The 25503-nt window shown below is 44.9% G+C and overlaps 1 protein-coding gene across 1 annotated transcript in view; it reads right to left on the bottom strand.

The window, feature by feature from the left end:
* Positions 1 to 23946, bottom strand: part of LOC307130416 (uncharacterized protein) — a gene marked incomplete at its 5' end in the record, with an annotated part of 125286 nt that extends 101340 nt beyond the window's left edge. Inside the window, 6 exons of the mRNA XM_079823380.1 lie at positions 273 to 386; positions 4044 to 4904; positions 5130 to 5226; positions 16361 to 16418; positions 16677 to 16803; positions 23807 to 23946. Of these exons, the coding sequence (XP_079679506.1) occupies positions 273 to 386; positions 4044 to 4904; positions 5130 to 5226; positions 16361 to 16418; positions 16677 to 16803; positions 23807 to 23946 (1397 nt within the window). The remainder of the gene's footprint in view (positions 1 to 272; positions 387 to 4043; positions 4905 to 5129; positions 5227 to 16360; positions 16419 to 16676; positions 16804 to 23806) is intronic.
* Positions 23947 to 25503: the final 1557 nt, after the last annotated feature.

Raw genomic sequence — 25503 nt, 5'->3', positions numbered from 1 at the left:
GACACATAACATCATACGGTTTCTGAAATATTTCAATCATTAATCATGTGTTTGAGTTATGTGTGATGTCATTGCAGCTCCTAAAATTAAACAACAACAAAAGTCCCACATTTTACCTGAAACCAGGACACATGATTTCATTAGAGTCTTGTGGTTGAATCACATTAATAGACTGAAACGTACAGGATCTGAACTCATTACAATGATGTATATTAATAACAACTTCATAAAAATCAAATACTATAAGAATAACTTTTATAGAGTTGATATACCCGAGATCAGGGCGTGTGTCTTCACTCTTAAACTCTGGTGGCGGACCCATAGACTGGTCACTCTTCATAGACACACAGCTGGACTCTGGGTTTGAGCTCTTCTGCTGGACTGAACTGGAACAGAGAACAGATTCAGTTTAATCCTTTGAATGAATGAGTTCATCCAATATGATCAGAGCCATTAATTATCCAAGTTAAAACTAAATCAAATAAAAAATTTGAAGTTTCCAGTAAAAGTGCATAACATATGTCTTAAGCCACACACTGAGCGATTCCTCTGTGATTCTGTGCTATACGGTCCGATCGTCCAGCTGTGATAAACCTGTGCAGGGTTACACCGATAGACCAGGATATCGTGTATCCAGAGATATTGTCAAATGCATCAGCTATCGTTATCAAGAGGATTTAGCATTTCCAATTTATGTATTAAATTATTATTATATATTTTATTTAAATAAAATTCATATTACAATAAATTTGCCCCACAGTAACTTCATAGCACATGCATAACTGATGCTCTGGGAGGATAATAAAAGATTAGATAAATTAGCTTAGCCATTTAAAAAGATTTGAAACATTTAGGTCTATTATACAATGAATTTTAGGCCAATAATTAAAATTATTAAGTCTATAATATGTCTGATAAATATGTCAAATAAATACAAAGCAGTATCAAGATTCATGTTGACTAAATTCAAGCATTAAAGAGAAAACAATGTCTTCATTTCTATCTTTTTACACATTCATTTCCCACATATAATTGAATGAGGAAAGGAAAAACAAAAGAAAACAGCCACAACAGACTAGCATGTTGACTACTTGAACAAATTTTGCTCTCCTTTCTTTCTGGCCAGCAAATTTCTCAATGACTCTCTGATTAAAGTCAGTCATCTCAGTAGTTTCATGATGTTTGCATATTTCAGTTAGATATTTGAGGTCTCTTACCCACGTTGTTGTCCACAGAACTTCAGTACCGACACTTTGATATAAAAGACAGGGAAAGCAATAAAGGGCATTGCTAACAACACCAGCCAGCCAGCCTACGTTTCTCATAAGCGTATGAAGCTCTGAGTGTAGCTTCATCCTCTGTCACTGGCCTGCTGCTGGATTTGTAAATCGCGTTGGTCCGGCTAGGGATCCTTTTTTTTCTTCCAACGAACGCCTTGTGAAAGAATTTGGTTTAACTGCTGCCATCTCTACGAAAGTGATCATCCTAACAAGGTTTTGGCGGAGTCGGAGTGACTGTGCTGCCCGCGCACTTTTGCTTTAGTGGCCAAGTGCGTAAAGTTTAATGACAGGCGACGAGAACCAATCAGATTGGATAAAATAACACGCATCCAATTCTGATTTGCCAGGGACGCAGCGACCTGTGTCCGGAGGAGGATCTTTAAGAAACCCATTAGAGACCAGCCGATAGACATCCATTTGTCCGGCGTCCCTCGCCCATGAAACCACATGAAACATATTGAAAAACATATAAAATAGTTAACCGATCAAAGCCAGTTTTATTAAATGCTGAGGCTCTTACTAATAGCCGGCACATCTTATGAGTAAACAATTTTATTTTTATTACATTTTTATCATTTTTGTATACATGTATATTTCTGGAATTTTGATGGGGACGGCGCCCCAGCGCCCTCTATTGACCAGCCGCCACTGGTTATCACGTGCGCTGTTTGTGTTGTAAACTCAATGTGTGCAGACTCATTAGAGGGTGAGAATAACACAACAGAAGCGTGTTGGAGGCATGTTCTGAACGTGTAAGGTCTCTGATTTTGTATGCAGAAAGAATTATTGTGCTAACTACTTGGTTTCAGTTACTATTGGCTATTAAAGCGAGACACACAAACGGGAGTCCTTAGCAACACATATTACTTACAAAAATACATTTGATATATTTATGGTAGAAAACTGACAAAATATCTTCATGGAACGTGATCTTTACTTAATACCCTAATGAGTTCTGGCATAAAAAAAATCTATAGCCCTGGTGTTCCTGTCCAGGAAGATTTGTCTGTAAGGGTAATGTTTAAATGCACAGTTACCTGACAAATATTTTTTGAGTACTCGCTCTGGTGCGAGGAAGACCCGTTTAGATCTGCTCTGGCGGGTAAAACATCTAGAGAACACCCTCAAGTTAGGCCAAGAAGATTTGTCTGTAAGGGTACTGTCTAAACGCACAGTTACCTGACAAATATTTTTAAAGTCCTGACTCTCCATTTTCTTCCACCCCAGATAGGGGATTTCATCTTTATTTTTATTTCCTTTTAATTCCTATTATAGCTATTATACTATATATAGTTTTATTTTATTCACTTATGACTATTTTAACTTCATTTCTGTGTAAAGCACTTTGAATTGCCACTGTGTATGAAATGTGCTATACAAATAAACTTGCCTTGCCTATAATTTTGACCCATACAATGTATTGTTGGCTACTGCTACAAATTAGCAAGTCGCCATGTGACTTATAACTGTTTTTTTGCTCCAGCGTGACATATTAGGACAGGGCTATTCAATTACAAATTCAGTTGGCCCAGATTTTCAAACCAAGAAGGTTAGCTGGGCCAGTCATTTCAGTGGCGAAGCAGCTCGTAATGACACATTTTAAAACCAACACAAACAAATTTATTGAAAAATATAAGGTTGTTTCTCCTTTAACTTTGGTCAGTTTGCACAGCAAAAGGTGCATAAAAACAATAAAAGAGCTAATTGAACAGAATCTGAGGTAGTCCCTACTTAGGCACCTCTTGCCTAGGCTACATATCTGACCTATCTGATCAGAAGGTGCATAAAACAAACTAGTGTACAGTACAGTAGTAGGGTATTAGAAATAACTATGTTTCCTTTCAAAACAAAATAAACATCTTGCACACATTTGACCCAGGAACATCTCAAAGTGCATAAAATACACACTGAGGGAACATTTTAAATCACCAGATGTGTGATTAGGCATCCCTGCTGACATAGTGGGAGAAGTGACATTTTTTGTTTTGAACAAGAGCAGTGACTTTAGGCTCGTAAGTTGTCAATGCAATCCGAAGGCATTGATGGAGAGTACGGTCAGTCAGGGAGCAACGAGAGTTGCTTTTTACATTGCAATTTTACGTTTCAGTGTTGAGAAAGACATTGATAGTAATCTAGGCTACTACCGGCACGCTCTGCATTGTTTGCGTGTTGCTAGGCTACGTGGTCTGTATTACTGTATGAATTTACGTAGGAATGTGTGTTTTTGGTTGGACCGTAGTGGCTGGGCCACTCGGAGGTTGCTTCTGGGCCACATGTGGCCCGTGGGCCGCCAATTAAATAGCCCTGTATTAGGATATTAATTATTAGGAACTAAGAATTCAAAACAAACAAATTGAAAAAAATATATATATATAAAATTATAGAACAATTCAACTCAGGTGAACATCAACCGTGATCACATGACTCTTTTCAATGGCACAATGGAGGACGAAGGCTCAACCGACTTAAGAGAGCAATGATTTGCTGATCTTTACAGATAAACCACATTATTGTACTCTAGTAACGGTACTCTTGCTGTGAAACATCCCAGCTTTGACAGACACTGTGAAGCTTTCAATCAATCTGAACCAGCGATTAGAAAAATTAGCTCAATTTTACACTTATTCTATTATATAAAGGGGGAAAAATCTCAGATTACATTGACTTGATATCATTGATAGTATTAGACTGACTGATTGATACATTTTGCTTCTAATTAAAAAAATTCATACTATAAGCATAACTTTTATAGAGATGATATACCTGAGATCAGGCTGTTTGTCTCCACTCTTAAACTTCATTCGTGGATCCATAGAGTGGTCACTCTTCATAGACACACAGCTGAATCCTGAAGATGGTCCATTACTGAGATCAGGGGGGTATCCCATAGACTGGTCACTCTTCATATACACACAGCTAAATCCTGAAGATGGTCCATTACTGAGATCAGGGTATCCCATAGACTGGTCACTCTTCATATGCACACAGCTGAATCCTGAAGATGGTCCATTACTGAGATCAGGGGGGTATCCCATAGACTGGTCACTCTTCATATGCACACAGCTGAATCCTGAAGATGGTCCATTACTGAGATCAGGGGGGTATCCCATAGACTGGTCACTCTTTATAGACACACAGCTGAATCCTGAAGATGGTCCATTACTGAGATCAGGGGGGTATCCCATAGACTGGTCACTCTTCATATACACACAGCTGAATCCTGAAGATGGTCCATTACTGAGATCAGGGGGGTATCCCATAGACTGGTCACTCTTCATAGACACACAGCTGAATCCTGAAGATGGTCCATTACTGAGATAAGGGGGGTAAACCATAGACTGGTCACTCTTCATAGACACACAGCTGAATCCTGAAGATGGTCCATTACTGAGATAAGGGGGGTAAACCATAGACTGGTCACTCTTCATATACACACTGCTGAATCCTGAAGTTGGTCCATTACTGAGATAAGCGGGGTAAACCATAGGCTGGTCACTCTTCATAGACACACAGCCGAATCCTGAAGATTGTCCATTACTGAGATCAGGGGGGTAAACCATAGACTGGTCACTCTTCATAGACACACAGCTGGACTCTGGGTTTGAGCTCTTCTGCTGGACTGAACTGGAACAGAGAACAGATTCAGTTTAATTCTTTAGATTACTGTGATCATTCTTTAGGAGAGGAACCAAAAAAATCTGTGTGTGTGTGTGTGTGATCTTTTTCTGTGATGTGACACAATATTACTCTTGTTGCTTCTTTTGCTCTCATTTGTAAGTCGCTTTGGATAAAAGCGTCTGCTAAATGACTAAATGTAAATGTAAATGTATCAGTGTGTGTTGAAAGTACCTGCATCCTGGAGAGAAATCTCCATCTGTGGATCCTTGTGGATCAGCCATGATGAAGCTGCAGGAGAATCTGATGAGTTTGATCTCCTCCACTGACTCTGAATGAACAAACATCAGACACTAAATTAAAAGATTAAATTAAACAACCTTCATTATTTATCTGAACACATCTGGAGTGAGTGAGGAAAGGATCATGTTACTCAGTCATAGAGCCTATTCAAGAACAAACGGTGTTGTGCCGAAATTCGACTGCCTGCCAGAATCAGACTGCCCTCCGCGTGAGCGCGCATGACGTCATTCGTTGACGTCGGTGCAGCCAATGAATTTAATATTTTTCTGTCGCCCTTTCATTTTTATTTGATTTTATTTATTGTATGTAGTTATTGCATCCTTGTGCTGATAAACATTGTTTGTTAAATGTCTTGAGAACATACTGAATTGTTTAGTATTTTTTAAATCCAATTAAAAAAATGACGAATAAATAAAATAAATAAAGTTACACACTGTTTGCTATTCAAAGCTTTTTGTAACCCAATCATTTCCTCCCAAGTTACACCACGTCACGACAAACTTTCAAATCTAATTTTTTTATATACAAATGTTATCTTGTAAGGCCTATTTGGCTGTAAATAACAGAAAACATGTGTAGGCCTATTCAATATAAGTAAAATTAACAGAACACAGTGAAGAAAAGTCATCTTTAAAACTTGAGTAATGGGACTAAAGTATTTCATGTGATATGTTTGTTATACACATTAAAATAAATATTACATTGCTGCCATACATTACATTGATCATAAGTGACAGCTGTTACATTAACATTCTTTAAAAAAAGAGAAATTTCTATTTCTATTAAAAGAGTCATGGAAGACAAATGTAATATGGTTTCCACAAAAATACATTAATAATGATAATACATGTTTGTTGATCATCAAATCCTCATATGAGAATGATTTCTGAAGAATCATGTGACACTGAAGAGTGGGGTAATGATGATAAATTCAGTTTTGATCACAGGAATAATTGACATCTGAAGTATATTAAAATATGATATTTTGAATTGTAATAATATTTTACAATATTTCTTATTTTGTAAATATATTTAGACACAATCTTCTCATCAAACACACTTCCCAGCCAGACATTTCTATAGGTGTAGAGGGCAGAATCATTTTGGCAGGTCCATTTCTGTAATACTGACAAAATAATACTGGACCACTGGAAACCTCTTGCCTTCTATAGTCACAGTCTTCTCAGCAAACACACTCCATTGCAGAAATCACCAGCATGAGTGTGATGCTTGTGTACTGTTGTAAAATGATATTATATTTGATATACTAAGGCAGGGGAATAGGCAGCAGAAATTAGAATAATTTATGTAAAGAACTAAGCAGAATTGATTGCACATGGGATTATATTGCACTAATAGAAATCGAAAAGCTTATGAAAATTGTTTATGAACAATTTTTTATATAAAATATGTACTTTAGAAAACATGCTGAACTCAAAAACTGCTAGAAAATCAAAGCCATACATCTAAACAAATTGTGCTATACATTTGAGGTTGATATCTCAAAAAGTGCACTTTCAGTAAGATTTTATTTGGGCACAGTACCAAACCTTTTCCATTAGATGCCAGCAAAGCTCCACTGGTACACATTTGAGATTAGTTATTTGCAGTACAGTATTATTTCTCAAAATTACATGCACACAATTTTTAGTACACACATAACCACACTCTGACATCTGCACCAACAAAGCCTATCCACACAATTATAGCTGCATAATTTAATGAAGCTACAGTATATAACATTTGATTTTGAAGTTCAAAGACTGCATAATTTTATAGTTAAATGGCCTTTGGTTAAAAATTGCCGTTTTAAGGGTTTCAATGGGGACTTTTGTCATTAAGGCCCTACTAGTGTAACTGTGTTTCCCATTCAGTGGTGACGACCAGTGGTGACGAATTGGGATCACTTCTGGGAGCCCCTATCAGCTTCGAGCTATCTAGAACCGGCCAATGAACAATTGGCGTGCGAGATTTGCATCTCGTGCTCCGCCCCGCGCCGCGGGTATAAACAGGAAGCGAGAGCGAATGCACGCTGTCATTCACTTCGGAGCCAAACGGCAGATGAAGACGACTCTCAACGCATCGCTTGAGTTTACCGCTGCTATCAGCAAGAGTTTACTAACCGGAGAATCCAGAGGAGACGAGTGTTGGAGGAACGGCAGACTTCAGCGGGATCCGCGCTGACTCATCGGCTGCCTCTGCAAACAGAGAAAAACTGCTGTTTTCACAGCAACAGCACTGTTGGTCTGGTTGGGCGTTTTTCCTGTTGAGTACAGGCACGGGCTGCACACAATCCCGTGCGCTGTCGCGTTTCCCCCTGAGTGCTTCAGCACAGAGCGTTTCCTCACAAAAGAGTTCACGGGTGACGTGCCGTCCTTTTCAGGATGTCTTACCACCTGTGGGTTTCTGGATGCGGTCGTTCCCTGTCCCCTGCTGACGGTCACAATCGCTGTCTCACGTGTTTGGGCACACAGCACGCTGAGGCGGCGTTTGTGGAAAGTTCATGTTCCCACTGCGGGAACATGACTATCTCGGAGCTAAGATCGAGACTCTCCTACCTCCGGGCTGGGGGAGTCCCCTTACCCATCCCACGAACCAGGGCTGCCCCTAACCCGGGCGGACCTGCTTCTTTGGATGGCCAGGGTGATCTGAGGATTACGTTTAGGGCAAACCCGCCGAGCGACCCTCCGCAGGCCCCTAATCCCTCAGCTCCGCAGCCGGTAGAGCCTCCAAGAGAACCCGCTGGACCCTCCCACGGGAGACCAGTGGTGACTTTTGGAGCTCCAGCGGACGAACAGATGTCGGTCCAACAGTTCTCGGCCGCCCAGAAGCAGACGGAGGCGATCAAGCACATCCTGCCCCGGCGGCCCGCTGCTGCCTCCACCCCGCCGCCGGCGGCAGCGCCTCCGACTACTCGTCGCCGAGGACGTCCACCCGCCGCCGCCTCCGCCCCCGCCAAGGCACCGCAGCAGCCTTCCACCAGCCGACGGCGTGGGGCCGGCCGTGGGAAGGATGTCCAGCCCGCTCAGGCCGCTGCCAAGCCAGGTGGCAAGCGTCGTCGCAAGCGACCCTGAGACGGGCCGCCCAGAGATGGAGGAGACCGCTCTGAGGGAGATGGCTGCAGCACCACTCCTTCCCCCGGAGGAGGGCCGGGGGAAAATCTTTTGTTTTTCTGTTCCGCCGCTGGCCCCAGTGCCAGCGGCACCCAAAACATCAATAAAAGAGCAGTTTCCAATATCTCTGAGTGCCAAGAGAGCGCGCTTGGCGGTGGTCGGCGCTCCCATGCCTCGCCACCCTCAAGTACCTCTCCCTTCGCCAGCAGGGGACGCCGGCTGTCGGGACGCACACAAGCGGCCTCCCCACACTCGCACGTCCCCTCCGCGGATGCAGGTAAGTGTTGCACAGCACACTCAGATCCCGCTGCGGGCCGCTCCTATGCCGTCCGAGCCGGATCCCTGCGTTCCGCCTCGCTGCCCTGCTGCGGGTACGTCTGTGGTGCCGATGGTCCCCCTTGCTCGGAGTCTGGGAGCCTGGCTAGCGCTTCCCAGCCCGTCTCGGTGGCTCATCCGTACCATCAGACTCGGCTATGCGATTCAGTTCGCCCGGCGTCCCCCCAAGTTCAGGGGCGTTCACTTCACGACTGTAGTGGAGGCGAACGCCCCCGTGCTCAGGGCGGAGATTGCTGTCCTACTGGCGAAGGACGCGATAGAGCCGGTCCCTCAAGCCGATATGAGGTCCGGGTTCTACAGCCCGTACTTCATTGTACCCAAGAAAGGCGGCGGGTTACGACCGATCTTGGACCTGCGATTCCTGAACCGGTCCCTTCACAGGCTGCCGTTCACGATGTTAACGCAGAAGCGCATCTTCAGGTGCATCCTCCCAGAGATTGGTTTGCAGCGATCGACCTGAAGGACACGTACTTTCATGTCTCGATTCTCCCTCGACACCGGCCCTTTCTGCGCTTCGCGTTCGAGGGACGGGCATATCAGTACCGCGTCTTACCCTTCGGCCTGTCCCTGCCGCCCCGCGTCTTTACGAAGGTTGCGGAGGCGGCCATTGCTCCCATGAGAGAGCATGGTGTTCGCATCCTCAACTACCTCGACGACTTCTCGGTATGGAGATAGACTCGGTCGCCATGACTGCGCGCCTCACCGAGGAGCGCGTCCAGTCGGTGTTGAACTGTCTGAATTCGTTCAAAGGCAGGACAGCGGTTCCACTGAAACATTTTCAGAGGCTCCTGGGGCATATGGCATCCGCAGCCGCAGTAACGCCGCTCGGATTGCTTCATATGAGACCGCTTCAACGCTGGCTACACGATCGAGTCCCGAGATGGGCGTGGCACAGCAGTTCCCTCCACGTGAAAGCGACTCCGAGGTGCCGCCAAACCTTCGGCCCGTGGTCGGACCCTCTGTTTCTCCGGGCGGGAGTTTCCCTAGAACAAGTGTCCAGGCACTCTGTTGTCTCCACGGATGCCTCATCCACGGGTTGGGGTGCCACGTACAACGGGCTTGCAGTTTCGGGTCTGTGGACGGGGCCTCAACTGCAATGGCATATCAATTGCCTCGAGTTGTTAGCAGTTCGTCTTGCACTCAGCCGCTTCAAAGTGCCGCTCAGAGGCAAGCACGTTCTAGTCCGGACGGACAACACTGCGGCCGTAGCGTACATCAACAAACAGGGTGGTCTACGCTCCCGTCGCATGTCGCAACTCGCCCGCCATCTCCTCTTATGGTGTCAGAAGCATCTGAGGTTGCTTCGTGCCGTTCACATTCTGGGCCTGCTCAATCGTGCGGCCGACGAGCTGTCACGTCAGCAGGTACTTCCGGGAGAATGGCGACTCCATCCCCAGGCGGTCCAGCTAATCTGGAGTCGTTTCGGGGCCGCACAGGTAGACCTGTTTGCCTCCCCAGAGACGACCCACTGTCAGTGGTTCTATTCCTTGACCGAGGGGACCCTCGGGTCGGATGCCCTGGCCCACAGCTGGCCCCGGGAAGAACGCAAGTATGCGTTTCCCCCAGTGAGCCTTCTTGCGCAGACTCTGTGCAAAGTTAGGGAGGACGAGGAGCAGGTCCTGTTGGTCGCTCCGTATTGGCCCAACCGGACTTGGTTCCCGGAACTAGTGCTCCTTGCGACAGCACCTCCCTGGCCCATTCCTCTGAGACAGGACCTCCTGACTCAGAGACGGGGCACCCTATGGCACCCGCGTCCGGACCTCTGGAAACTCCATGTTTGGTCCCTGGACGGGACGCGGAGGTTCTAGGTGACCTACCGCAAGCGGTAGTTGACACCATCACTTCTGCTAGAGCCCCCTCTACGAAGCGCCTCTATGCGTTGAAGTGGAACCTGTTCGTCGACTGGTGCTCTTCTCGCCGAGAAGACCCCCGAAGATGTTCGGTCGCATCTGTGCTTACCTTTCTACAGGATGGGTTGGAGCGAAGGCTGTCTCCCTCCACCCTCAAAGTCTATGTCGCCGCTATCGCCGCTAATCATGAGCTCGTAGATGCAAAATCTCTAGGTAAGCACGATCTGATCGTCAGGTTCCTTAGGGGAGCGAGGAGATTAAATCCGCCTCATCCTCCCTCCATACCCTCTTGGGACTTAACTCTGGTGCTAACTGCACTACAGAGAGAACCTTTTGAGCCTCTGCAGTCAGCTGAGTTGAAAGTTCTGTCGTTAAAGACAATACTCCTGACTGCGTTGGCCTCCATCAAGAGGGTAGGGGACCTGCAGGCATTTTCGGTTGACGAATCGTGCCTGGAATTCGGGCCCGGTAACTCTCATGTGATCATGAGACCCCGTGCCCAAGGTTCCCACTACTCCCTTCCGGGACCAAGTGGTGAGCCTGCAAGCGCTGCCTTCGGAGGAGGCAGACCCAGCCCTAGCTTTTCTCTGTCCCGTCCGTGCTCTCCGGACTTACGTGGACAGAACGCAAAGCTTCAGGACCTCAGAGCAGCTCTTCGTCTGTTACGGAGGACAGCAGAAGGCAAAGGCTGTCTCCAAGCAGAGGATGGCCCACTGGATAGTGGATGCCATCGTCTTGGCTTATCAGTCCCAAGACGTGCCCTGCCCGCTCGGGTTAAGAGCCCACTCCACTAGGGGTGTTGCCTCTTCCTGGGCGCTGGCTCGTGGCGCCTCGCTGACAGATATTTGTAGAGCTGCGGGCTGGGCGACACCTAACATGTTCGCTAGATTCTATAGCCTCCGTGTAGAGCCGGTGTCTTCCTGTGTGCTCACTTCCCATTGTCAGTAATACCGAAGTACCCGTTCTAGTGTCGGCTTGCTGCGCCATTCCCTCCCCTATGGTAGACGGATGCGTGCGCTTATTCTGCTCCAGTCGAGTTCCCCGGAACGGCGAACCCTGTTGAGTCCTCCGCAACCCGCGGCAGTCGGACGTGGCGGAGCGTTCGACGCCAGGTCTAACACTCGTATGCATTGGTGGAACTTGTGTTAGGCTGGGTTCCGTATGTAGTGACCCCCACGGCGGTCCCATATGTGTATTCTTCCACGGTACGGCTCCCTACGGCGAGCCCGTGTCTTTCCCTCGGCAGAGCTCCTCTGCCGTCTCAGGTACGTGTTGTCTCCCTCCTAATTGGCCGGGGCCACCCCTGGGACTTCCGTATGTTGTGCTGCCCACGGCCAGCCCATACGTGTATTCTCCACATGTTAACTCCCTCTGGGCATGATGTGGCTTCCGCAGCTGCCTTCACAGGCACGCTTTCCCAGCGTTATCCAATACAGTCAGCTGAGTGGGTCTTGCGGAACAGCAGCTTTGACTCTCCCTGCGTGAACCTACCCGCCCGCATCAGATCGGGGTCCGTGGGGCTCATCGTTGGGCGCTGGAAGTGGTAGTAACTATGGCGTTTTCCATAGGGGATCCCAATTCGTCGGTACGTCCGACGTACGTCGAACGTGACCGACTGAATGGGAACGTCTCGGTTCCGTATGGTAACCCTCGTTCCCTGAAGGAGGGAACGGAGACGTACGTCCCGTCGCCACAGTTGCTGTACCATCACTGCAGGTCGAGCCACTACGTTTGGCTCCTCAGTGAAAAACAGCGTGCATTCGCTCTCGCTTCCTGTTTATACCCGCGGCGCGGGGCGGAGCGCGAGATGCAAATCTCGCACGCCAATTGTTCATTGGCCGGTTCTAGATAGCTCGAAGCTGATAGGGGCTCCCAGAAGTGATCCCAATTCGTCGGTACGTCCGACGTACGTCTCCGTTCCCTCCTTCAGGGAACGAGGGTTACCATACGTAACCGAGACGTTACATAGCGTCAAATATGTGGGAAAGGATATAAGGGTGAAATATTAAAATTCCAATAAAAATACACACTTCTGCCAAAATGTATGCAGTTTGCACTAACATGGGGAAAATAAAAAATAAAAGAAAACACAAAAATGTCTGAAAGATTTAGGGTTAATTCACACATTCCCTTATACTTTGTGTTGATAAACCCAATACAACTACAACAACAACACCATACCCCAAGTGGAGTATTCATTTCAGTTCAACTTTACTTTTCACTATTTCTTAATGATTTGTTTGAACGTTTGATGTTGATTGTGTAATTTGGGTGGAACATTTTGGTTACAACAAGCTTTGAAGAGGAAACTCATTAATTTTTACAGTATTTTAATTGGATTTTAAAAATACAAAACAATTCAATATGTTCTCAAGACATTTAACAAACAATTTTTATCAGCACAAGGACGCAATAACTACATACAATAAATTAAATTAAATGAAAATGAAAGGGCAACACAAACATTAAATTCATTGGCTGCTCCGATGTCGACGAATGACGCCATGCGCGCGCACGCGGAGGGCAGCCTAATTCTGGCAGGCAGTCGAATTATGGCACAACACCGCCACCGGATAAGAGACACCATCTCAAAGTACAAAGGAAAAGCACAACGAAATGAAATCAATGTATACCACCAGTTGAAGTTTGCTTATCCTAACATTAAGTGAATGGCTGCATTCAGTCAGGGACGACTGCACAAAACGTGCAAATAATAATAAAAAAACCAGTATAAAATTATGAAATGAAAATAGCTGTAGTTTAGGCATAAACTCGCGCTGAAACAATTAGATAATCCATTAAACCTGCTGAGTAACAAAGATTCACAGACATCACCAAACACTGAAGAAACCTTGAAGTGAAAGAAACCCTTCATTAAAGATTTCATATCAAACAAACAATCACTCAAAATGTCCTCCAGAGATTCATATTAATATGAGGAAGTCACACACATGAACACTCACCTCGATCAAACTTTTACAAGATACAGCTTCTCAAATCCTCCAGCTTTAACATCATAAACATACACGGACATTCCTGATTAAACTTTGAGAAACCTTTCTATGAAACACTTTAAAGCTCTGTTTTCCGTGTCGTATTCATGTTTTCCATCTTAAAAGGAGAAGAAAACTCTTACTTTCACTTTCACAGAGACCCCATGCGTGTTGTCTTCTTCTTCTTCTTCTTTTCAAGTTTAATGGCGGTTGGCAAACCAAACTTAAATGGTGCATTCCCGCCACCTACTGGATTGGAGTGTGGATAACGTTATGGTAGTAGTGACCTAAATCCTGTTACTTAAATGAGTGTCTTTTAAGAAATTAAATACTTCTTCATATATTTTAAGTTGCTTTGGGCCATTACCTAATAATGCTTTGATAGAAAAAACTTCCATTTCCATTTCTCTTAATGCTTGAAATAATTTAAATCTTTCTCTTGCATAAGCCTCACATTTTAATAATACATGTTCTACTGTTTCCATATTTTCCGAACTACATTTTTCACAATAACCAGTCTGGTGTTTCCCAATCCTGACCAAACTTTGATTTAGTAGACAATGGCCTATGCGCATTCTTGAAATTATAACATCCATCCTCCTATTTCCAATGTTTCTTCTTTCTAAACCAACTGTTCCATGTATGTTGTATAAATGTCGACCCTTATTTCCACTGTCCCACACTTTAATCTCAGTCTTACTCAATGCAATTTTGATATCAACTTCTTGAAATTTTATGGCCTGTTTGGCTAATCTATCCACCTCTTCATTACCTGCCACCCCCATATGAGCTGGTATCCAAAGAAAATTAACAATCCCAATTGTCTGGTTCTAAAAAGACTTTGCAATATTTCATAAATTAAGTCCTGTCTAGCTGTAGATATACCACTTGCTAGACTTTCAATTGTAGATAGAGAATCTGTGCATATAACTGATCTGATTGGTTGAACTTCTTCGACCCACTGTAATGCTAATATAATTGCTATTAATTCTGATGTAATTACTGAAATGTGATCTGATGTTCTTTTCAAAATGTTAACTTTAAATTGAGGTATAAATACTGCTGCAGATGTTATACCAGAATCCGGATCTTTTGAGCCATCCGTATATATCTGGATGGCACCAAAATATATATGATCTATATAATCTTGTATTTTTACGCTATCCAGGATATTCTCCTTATTATGTTTGTCTTTATGTAACTGGATATCAATATAAGGCATTGGAAAAAACCAAGGAGGAATTGCTGGCAGAACCACACAGCTGGCAATATTAACATCCTTAATCATTTCTCTTGCCTCCTCATTAATAAACCAACCAAAACTTGTTAATTTTTTATAGTTATATTCCCAACAGTCACTTAAAACATTCTTAACTGGATGATTTTCCGATTGACCTTTTATGTTTGCCCAGTATCTCATTCTTAACTTAATCCTTCTCATTCCTAGTGGCATTACTCCCGTCTCAACATTAAGTGATGAAACTGGTGATGATCTCCTTGCTCCACAACATATCCTTAACGCTTGATTTTGAATTGTCTCAATCTTAGCAAGTTGGGTTTTTGAGGCAGAACTATACACCAAGTTCAAGTTCAAGTTCAATTTTATTTGTATAGCACATTTCCAACAGCCCCCAGGCTGACCAAAGTGCTTTACAGAAGAGCAAGAATATCACACATACAGAAAAATTAAAATAAAAAAACCACATAAGAATATAAAAACCACCTATAAAAAAGTTTAACAAATCACCATAATCAGTACACTAAGGAAAATAAAAAAGTTTTTGGCAGGGACTTGAAAATAGACAAGGAAGGGGCCAGCCTAATCTCTAAAGGCAGGGTATTCCAAAGTCGTGGCCCTGCCACCGCAAATGCACGCTCACCTCTACGCTTTAGTCTAGCGCGAGGAACAACCAACAAAGCCTGATCACAAGAACGGAGGCTTCTGGGTGGAGTATAGGAGTGAAGGAGTTCAGATAAATAGACAAGAGCTTTGTTATGTAGGGATTTATACACGAAGAGTAGAATTTTGAAGTCTATTCTCTGACAAATCGGCAACCAGTGAAGGGATCTAAGAATCGGAGTGATGTGATCATGTTTACGACACTTTGAAAGCAGTCTGGCAGCAGCATTTTGGACAAGCTGAAGTCGCGCAATTTGAGATTTAGATATACCGCAATATAGGGAATTGCAATAATCTAAACGCGACGTAACAAACGCATGAACAGCCATTTCGAGTGTTTTTGGGGAGAGAAAGTTTTTAATTTTTGACAGTAGACGAAGCTGATAAAAACTGGATCCAACAACAGATGAGATATGTCTGTCAAATTTTAAAAGCTGGTCAAAAATAATACCCAAGTTCGTCACCCGTGTCGATCTAAAAGCGGATAAACTTTCTAGCTCAGGACCTATACACTGAGAGTTTTCATTTGGACTGAATACAATCACCTCTGTCTTGTCCTCGTTTAAGAAGAGGAAGTTCTGGGCTACCATACACCATGCTACCATAATCTATAGTTGCTCCAATTAGTGCCACATAAATATTTTTGAGCGATTGCCGATATGCTCCCCATTCAGCTCCAGCTAGACATCTCATTATATTTATCACTTATTTAATTTAATATTATTTTCTGTATATGTACTCTGAAATTTAATTTTGAGTCCATCCATACTCCTAAAAACCTAACAACTAATGTCTGCTCCAATGTTTCTCTATACATTTTAATATTTATAGTAGGATTCTTCTTCTTTTTTGAAAAACAAATTACTTGAGTTTTTGCCATAGATATCCTAAAGCCCCATTTTATTAGCCCAGCTTTCTATCGAGTTGACAGCATTTTGAACCTTTTCCTGTACAAACTTAACATTCCTACCTCTTTTCCATATTGCAGCATCATCAGCATATAAGGATTTCCCTATCCCAGGTTCTATCTGAGAAAAGATGTCATTGATCATTAAATTAAACAAAATAGGACTGTCACAACTGTCACTTCCTTGAGGAGTTCCATTGTCGATTGAATAAATCTGAGAATACTCACATCCCACTCTTACTTGAATAGTTCTATTTAACATAAAGTTCATAACCCAATTATACATTTTTCCTTTTATTCCCATCATATCCAGCTTAATTAAAAGTCCCTCCCTCCACAACATAGCATATGCCTTTTCAACATCCAGAAAGACACCTACCAAAACTTCTTTATTAATCTGAGCCTTTCTTATGTCAGCTTCCAAACACAGCACAGAATCTCCATGTTTCCATTCCATTGGAAGCTTTCCTGAAATCCATACCTTATTATCAGGGATGTAGTGGAGGCTAAACGCACGTAAACGCCGTTTACGCACCTCTCAAAATTCGGTAATAGCGTTTACCCACCTCCAAAGTGCGTTTATCCACCTCTAAATTGAGTTTATCCACCTCTAAATAGCCTACAGTTCCTAAGCCATTTTAAATTAAGCTTATGTCGTTTTAGTTTCATATTGTTCATTTTCATTGGTTGTTTGTTGTACAATTAGACGAAGTCTTTCATATTGCGCTGCAACTGTCAGTGTGAGTAGTGGGAAGTTCGGATCATTTTACTGACTCGGATCTTTGAGTCTCGTTCAGCAAAATGAACTAATCTTTTCTCTTTCCGTCTATGGGACGGACATGAAGAGCAAAAGACTCGGATCTCACCTGTCGATTCAGAATCAGAATTTTATTTTTTTACGGTCTATAATCAGAACCCATATGTTGCGTAATGCGCACACGCGGTCAACACAAAATTAACGAATCAATCTCTGAGACAACTCGGTAGTCCCGAGTCATATTAAAGATTCGTTCAAAATGAACGAATCATTCATGAACGACACGCAACCAAGATTCAAACATAGATATCCGGCAATTTTTTTAGCTCCGTCAAGACAGCAGCCCTCCTCCTAATGCCAGCAAACGGGCTCGGCTACAAGCCCAAAGTGAGTGAGCTCGGGAAAACAGTACTAAACTTTATGTTTTTGGGGTTAATTTGGTTCACGGTTAGATTCATGCCACTGACTCAACAAGTCACCTCTTCCTTTTCCCATTAGCCAATGTAGGCCTACAAGTAAAATTCAGGATACATTATTATCAGATAAATAACTGGATGTAATTAAATGCATTCTCTGGAACTGAAAGTTTCACTGAAAGTTTGTGACAACAAGCTCCCTTTGCTAGTCAGCTAGCTAGTTATTGTTATCGCTACAGCCGTTAGCGGGTACAGTAAACGTTTATATGGTAATAACAGCGAGTTGGACCAATCAGAGGCGTCGCTGTTAAGCTAGGGCTGTGGGTAGTGTAGTTTTTCTTACAGACCTCTAGCTACAGAAGCAGAAACTTTCGTTTCACAACTCGTGGTCAGTCTACCTCAGATGTTTTAGACATTATGGCTGATAATCTAAATCCTTATGGAGAAAAATCAATGGGAGTTTTACTTCCTGTTTGCGTCTGTAGATTTCTCATAAATTCATCAAAAGTTTACATTCTAAATGCAATCGCAAGCGATCGCTGTCTGCACCCTGTCATCATCAACACAAAGCTCTCGCTCTTCTTCACCAAATTCATCCTTCTGTCGTTAATCTGCACCTGCCTCATTAGCAATGGGCAAAAACTGTAATCGACAACTATTTTGATAATCGATTTGTCGGCTTGAGTATTTTTTTAAGACAAAAGTAAAATTCTTTGATTCCAGCTTGTTTAACGTGAATATGTTCTAGTGTGTTCTCTCATATGTGACAGTAAACTGAGTTGTGGACAAAACGAGTCATCCTGGGCTTTTGGGAAACACTGATCCACATTTTTTCGGACATATTATAGACCAAACAACTAATCGATTAATTGAGAAAATATTCAACAGATTAATCGACTATGAAAAAAATCCCAAATCTAATCATTATGTACAAGTGCATTGCATTGGAACCCCTGGATATAAGCCTCCCCTCTCTATCTCTCTTAAATATTTTTGTTCTCTCTGAGAACAATAGCTATCATCAGGATACGTTATACACCGGTAGGCAGTGGCCCACCTTACCGTGACCACGATGCGGTCACCCAGAATTTATAGTTTACCCACCTCTTTTTTTACCACTACACCTCTGCTTATTATAAAGACTTAAAATTACATTTAATGAAGGATCTGATAAATGCTTAATCATTTCATAGCATATCTCATCCCTACCTGGAGAAGTTTGTTTTGTCCCAGCAATTGCTCTCTTTAACTCATTCAAAGTTAAATCATAGTCCAATGAATCTCCAGTTGACTCCTTAACTTCCAATATATGAGGATTCTTCCTCACACTCTGTTCCCTTATCTTCATCATGTCATTTGATATATTTTTATTACTATGCACTTCCACAAATGTTTTTGCTAGTATCTCTGCCTTCCTGCTATCAGACGCAATTACTCCCTCATTATTAATTATCGCTGGAATACTATTAATTCTTTGTTTTCCTCCCATCTTTTTAATCATATTCCAAATCTCGTTGATTTGAATGTTTCCCCCAATATTATTGCAATACTCTCTCCAATAATTTCTTTTTGCTGTCCTGATAACCCTCCTCACTATTGCCTGAGCTTTTTTATAACCAATAAAGTTCCATCCATCCATCCATCTTCTTCCGCTTATCCGGGGCCGGGTCGCGGGGGCAGCAGTCTAAGCAGAGATGCCCAGACTTCCCGCTCCCTAGACACTTCCTCTAGCTCTTCCGGGGGGACACCGAGGCGTTCCAAGGCCAGCCGGGAGACATAGTCCCTCCAGCGTGTCCTTGGTCTTCCCCGGGGCCTCCTCCCGGTTGGACATGCCCGAAACACCTTCCCGGGAAGGCGTTCAGGAGGCATCCGGAACAGATGCCCGAGCCACCTCAGCTGTCCCCTCTCGATGTGGAGGAGCAGCGGCTCTACTCCGAGTTCCTCCCGAGTGACTGAGCTTCTCACCCTATCTCTAAGGGAGCGCCCAGCCACCCTGCGGAGAAAGCTCATTTCGGCCGCCTGTATCCGGGATCTTGTCCTTTCGGTCATGACCCAAAGCTCATGACCATAGGTGAGAGTAGGAACGTAGATTGACCGGTAAATCGAGAGCTTCGCCTTACGGCTTAGCTCTTTCTTCACCACGACAGACCGGTACATCGACCGCATTACTGCAGAAGCTGCACCGATCCGTCTGTCAATCTCCCGTTCCATCCTCCCCTCACTCGTGAACAAGACCCCTAGATACTTGAACTCCTCCACTTGAGGCAGGAACTCTCCACCAACCTGAAGTGGGCAAGCCACCCTTTTCCGACTGAGGACCATGGCCTCGGATTTGGAGGTGCTGATCCCCATCCCAGCCGCTTCACACTCGGCTGCAAACCGTCCCAGTGCATGCTGAAGGTCCTGGTTAGAAGGGGCCAACACGACAACGTCATCCGCAAAGAGCAGAGACGAAACCGTGTGGTCCCCAAACCTGACACCCTCCGGCCCTTGGCTGCGCCTAGAAATTCTGTCCATAAAAATTATGAACAGAACCGGCGACAAAGGGCAGCCCTGCCGGAGTCCAACATGCACCGGGAACAAGTCTGACTTACTGCTGGCAATGCGGACCAAACTCTTGCTCCGGTCATACAGGGACCGGACAGCCCTCAGCAAAGGACCCCGGACCCCATATTCCCCCAGCACCCTCCACAGGACGCCGCGAGGGACACAGTCGAATGCCTTCTCCAAATCCACAAAACAAATGTGGACTGGTTGGGCAAACTCCCATGAACCCTCCAGCACCCTGTAGAGGGTATAGAGCTGGTCCAGTGTTCCACGACCAGAACGAAAACCACACTGTTCCTCCTGAATCCGAGGTTCAACTATCGGCCGAATTCTCCTCTCCAGTACCCTGGCATAGACTTTCCCGGGGAGGCTGAGAAGTGTGATCCCCCTATAGTTGGAACACACCCTCCGGTCCCCCTTTTTAAAAAGAGGAACCACCACCCCGGTCTGCCATCCCAGAGGCACTGTCCCCGACCGCCACGCGATGCTGCAGAGGCGTGTCAGCCAAGACAGCCCCACAACATCCAGAGACTTGAGGTACTCAGGGCGGATCTCATCCACCCCCGGTGCCTTGCCACCGAGGAGTTTCTTGACCACCTCGGTGACTTCAGCTTGGGTGATGGACGAGTCCTCCTCTGAGCCCCCAGCCTCTGCTTCCTCAATGGAAGACGTGACGGCGGGATTGAGGAGATCCTCGAAGTATTCCTTCCACCGTCCGACAACATCCCCAGTCGAGGTCAACAGCCGCCCATCGCCACTGTAAACAGCGTTGGTAGGGCACTGCTTCCCCCTCCTGAGGCGCCGGACGGTTTGCCAGAATCTCTTCGAGGCCAGCCGATAGTCCTTTTCCATGGCCTCACCGAACTCCTCCCAGGCCCGAGTTTTTGCCTCCACAACCACCCGGGCTGCAGTCCGTTTAGCCTGCCGGTACCTGTCAGCTGCCTCAGGAGTCCCACAAGCCAGCCAGGCCCGATAGGACTCCTTCTTCAGCTTGACGGCATCCCTTACTTCCGGTGTCCACCACCGGGTTCGGGGATTGCCGCCTCGACAGGCACCGGAGACCTTGCGTCCACAGCTCCGAGCAGCCGCTTTGACAATGGAGGTGGAGAACATGGTCCACTCGGACTCAATATCTCCAGCCTCCCTCGGGATCCGGTCGAAGCTCTGCCGGAGGCAGGAGTTGAAGATCTCTCTGACAGGAGACTCGGCCAAACGTTCCCAGCAGACCCTCACAGTACGTTTGGGTCTACCGAGTCTATCCAGCTTCCTCCCCCGCCATCGGATCCAACTCACCACCAGGTGGTGATCAGTTGACAGCTCCGCCCCTCTCTTCACCCGAGTGTCCAAGACATACGGCCGCAGGTCAGATGAAACGACCACGAAGTCGATCATTGACCTACGACCTAGGGTGTCCTGGTGCCATGTGCACTGATGGACACCCTTATGCTTGAACATGGTGTTCGTTATGGACAAACTGTAACTAGCACAGAAGTCCAATAACTGAACACCACTCGGGTTCAGATCAGGGGGGCCGTTCCTCCCAATCACGCCCCTCCAGGTTTCACTGTCATTGCCCACGTGGGCGTTGAAGTCCCCCAGTAGAACGACGGAGTCCCCAGTCGGAGCACTCTCCAGCACCCCTCCCAGGGACACCAAGAAGGTCGGGTACTCTGCACTGCCGTTCGGCCCGTAGGCACACACAACAGTGAGAGACCTATCCCCGAGCCGAAGCCGCAGGGAAACGACCCTCTCGTTCACCGGGGTAAACTCCAACACATGGCGGCAGAGCTGGGGGGCTATAAGCAAACCCACACCAGCCCGCCGCCTCTCACCATGGGCAACTCCAGAGTGGTGAAGAGTCCATCCCCTCTCGAGAAGTGTGGTTCCAGAGCCCAAGCCGTGCGTGGAGGTGATTCCGACTATCTCTAGTCGGAACCTCTCAACCTCACGCACAAGCTCAGGCTCTTTCCCCGCCAGCGAGGTGACATTCCATGTCCCAAGAGCCAGTTTCCGTGTCCAGGGATCGGGTCGTCTAGGCCCCCGCCTTCGACTGCTGCCCGATTCGCTTTGCACCGGCCCCTTACGGTCCCTCCCGTGAGTGGTGGGCCCACGGGAAGGTGTCCCCACGTCGCTCCTTTGGGCTGAGCCCGGCCGGACCCCGTGGGGGAAGGCCCGGCCACCAGGCGCTCGCATACGAGCCCCAACCCCAGGCCTGGCTCCAGGGTGGGGCCCCGGCTGCGCCATACCGGGCGACGTCACGGTCCTCCTTTTATTTGGCATCATAAGGGTTTTTTAACTGCTCTTAGTCTGACCCGTCACCTAGGACCTGTTTGCCTTGGGAGACCCTACCAGGGGCATATAGCCCCGGACAACGTAGCTCCTAGGGTCATTCGGGTACTCAAACCCCTCCACCACGTTAAGGTGGCAGTTCATGGAGGAGACCAATAAAGTTATCATAGCTAAAAGATCTTCTTACTTTTTTAAGTGTTTTATTTCTTTCTTTAATTGCCACATTGCATTCATCATTCCACCATGGAACAATTTTCCTCCTGCTACATGCCTTCTTTCTACCAAATACTTCTTCTGCAGTGCTCCTAAGAACCGCACAGATTTTTGAATTTAAAACATCGATATTTTCCACAACATCATCATTAATTTCAGCCATTTTGTTATGACATATCTCTTGGTACATCTCCCAATCCCCTGATTCAAAATTCCATTTAGGAATTCTTTCCATACCTGTTTTTATTAAGTCTACTCCAATTGTACTGCAAACAGGAAAATGATCACTACCAATAGTATTTTCGTTCAATACTTTCCAATCACATCTTCAAGCTAAGTTTTCTGACACTATTGTCAAATCTAACACAGAATATTAGCTTTGAGAAAGATTAACTCTTGTGTAGCTTCCGTCATTAATACATACTAACTCACCCCAGTCCAGCATATCTTCTATGATCAATCCATTATAATCAGTGTTTGAACTCCCCCATAAAGTACTGTGTGCATTGAAATCGCCACACCACACCTTTTTAAAATCCCCAATTCCTCCAATATTTTCCATCATATCCTTATTTAGCTTGTCACATGGATTATAAAAATGTATTACCCTAATACTCTGATTTCCTTCCCATACCTCCACTACCACAGCCTCATACTCATCATTATCTTCAACTTTCCTAAACCCTATACCTTGTTTAATAAAAGTTGCTACTCCCCCACCATTTCCTTTATTCCTGTCTTTCCTAATAGTCTCATACCCACTAATCATAAAATGTAACTGTGGTTTAAGCCACGTTTCCTGAATACAAATAACATCTGGGTAAACATCACAATTTGCTATAAAATGCTTACATTCTTGCCCATTTGAAATTAAACTTCTTGCATTCCACTGCAAGATTACAAAAACCATTATGAGCCCCCACATGCTGTCTGACTGTTTGTTGCTTGTGTCACAAGTCTTTCATTTATCATGTCAACTGATATGTTCTTCATTTCCAAATAGTTTTCGGCAGCTCTAATGATAATCTTAATCCTTTCAGATCTACTTTCAGTCTGCGCTGAACAATTCACCACTTCAGCCATAAAAGCAATGAATGAAACTTTGTCTTCAATCACTTCAATTTTTTTCCTTGGTGTTGCCATCTTACTAGGTTGTGGTTGTATCATAACAGGGGCCTCCTCTACTATGCTTACTTTGGGGGTTTGTTTTACTTTTTTAAGTGCTTCAGCATATGATATTCCTTCTTCCGTTCTCACATTTTGAACCTTAATTGCATCTTTCCTTACTTCACAACCTCCATACGCTGCACTGTGCTCACCCCCACAATTACAACATTTTGGGGTTTTATCTTGTCCACATTTGCCATCCTCATGATCGCCTCCACATTTTGCACACCTTTGTTTGCCTCTACATACCGCAGCCACATGTCCGTATTTTTGGCATTTGAAACACCTTATTGGAGGAGGAATGTATAATCTAACTCCATAGCTGACAAATCCCAAAAATACTCTTTCCGGTATTTTGACCTCATCAAAGACCAACATAACTGAAAGACTGTCCGTTTTCTCATTGTTTCTGAAACATTTCAAACGTCTTACTTCCTTAACTGCAGCTCCCTTTACATTACTTTTAATCATCTCATCTGAAACATCCAGAGGAATTCCAGATATTACACCTCTAATCCAGTTTCTCTCTTCTGGAATTGAGCATTCTATTTTCTGTCCGATCATTGATTTAATTCTCAAAGTTTCTTTTTGTTGCCTACTATCTTTACAAAACAACAACAGTCTTCCATCCTTCAGGGTTTTAATTTTCTCTACAACCCCTACACTTTCTTTGATTGCTTTTGTAAGTTTCAACGGGTTGATGTTACTCACAGAGTCGGCAACAAACTTTATCATTACTTTATGCTCCTTCTTCTTTCTTTGTGCCTGTTTACTTCCCTTGTCACTTTCCGTGTCTGAAATTAAATCACGACTTTTCTTCCTTTTCTTTGTTTTAACTACGTTCCACCCTAAACTTGAATTTCCCCCACTATCTTCCTCAATCCTTTCTTTCTCCATTTCCGGATCGCTTCCGGAATCTACGTCAGTTCCTACCATCCATACACCAGTCACAATCCAGCCGTTTTGCCAACCGTCTCAGATCAGAAATCCCACACTCCACACTCCGCTCTTTCCCGGTCACTTCCTGTCCTCTCGCTCTCTCTCCCTGCTGTCGCATGCGTGTTGTGTTCTTCTTCTTCTTCTTTTGATATTTTATGGCGGTTGGCGAACCAGCTTATGGTGCATATTCCGCCACCTACTGGGATGGAGTGTAAGGCGATGAAGTCGCTTGAGAATATGAACACCCTTCTCAGCCTTGCCGTTTGACGGAGCATATTCTGGACTCCAGGTCACATGCTTGAAGTCATATTGCACTGAAAGATCTGGCCACTCTTTGCTGCTGAAACATGGGCCGTTGTCACTGAGGACCGTTTGTGCTGTTCCATGTCTTGTGTTATCACACACTTTGTGGACATGTTAGGAAGTGAGGCTAATTCAGGGCAGTTTGAGTAATAGTCAATCACCACTAAATAATGATTGCCTTTCAGATGAAGAGATCCATTCCCACTTTCTCCCAGGCTGATGTTGGCCAGCCAAGAATTATCATTGGCTCTTTGATCGGCCTGCGTCTGAATCTCTGACATGAGCCACTGTCTCACCAGATGTTCAATGTCTTTGTTAACTCCAGGCCAGAAGACGGTGTCTCTCGCTCTCCTCTTACATTTCTCTACACCGAGATGACCTTCATGGATTCTGTGTAGTGTGTCTTGCTCCAAGCTTTGTGAAATGAAGAATCCATTTTGTTTCAGGAGAATTTCATCCACAACTCTAATGTGGCGTTCACACCGGACGCGATTCGCGAGCGAAGGTGGACGCGTGTACATTTTGAGTTTACTCGCGCGTGAAATTTGCGTGTGACAACTACACAACAGACGCGA

Source organism: Gobio gobio (assembly GCF_949357685.1).
Source record: "Gobio gobio genome assembly, chromosome: 8".
In the NCBI taxonomy this organism is placed as follows: Eukaryota; Metazoa; Chordata; class Actinopteri; order Cypriniformes; family Gobionidae; genus Gobio; species Gobio gobio.
Note: the sequence above shows the minus strand (reverse complement) of the source record. Positions and strands in the feature narration are given on the sequence as shown.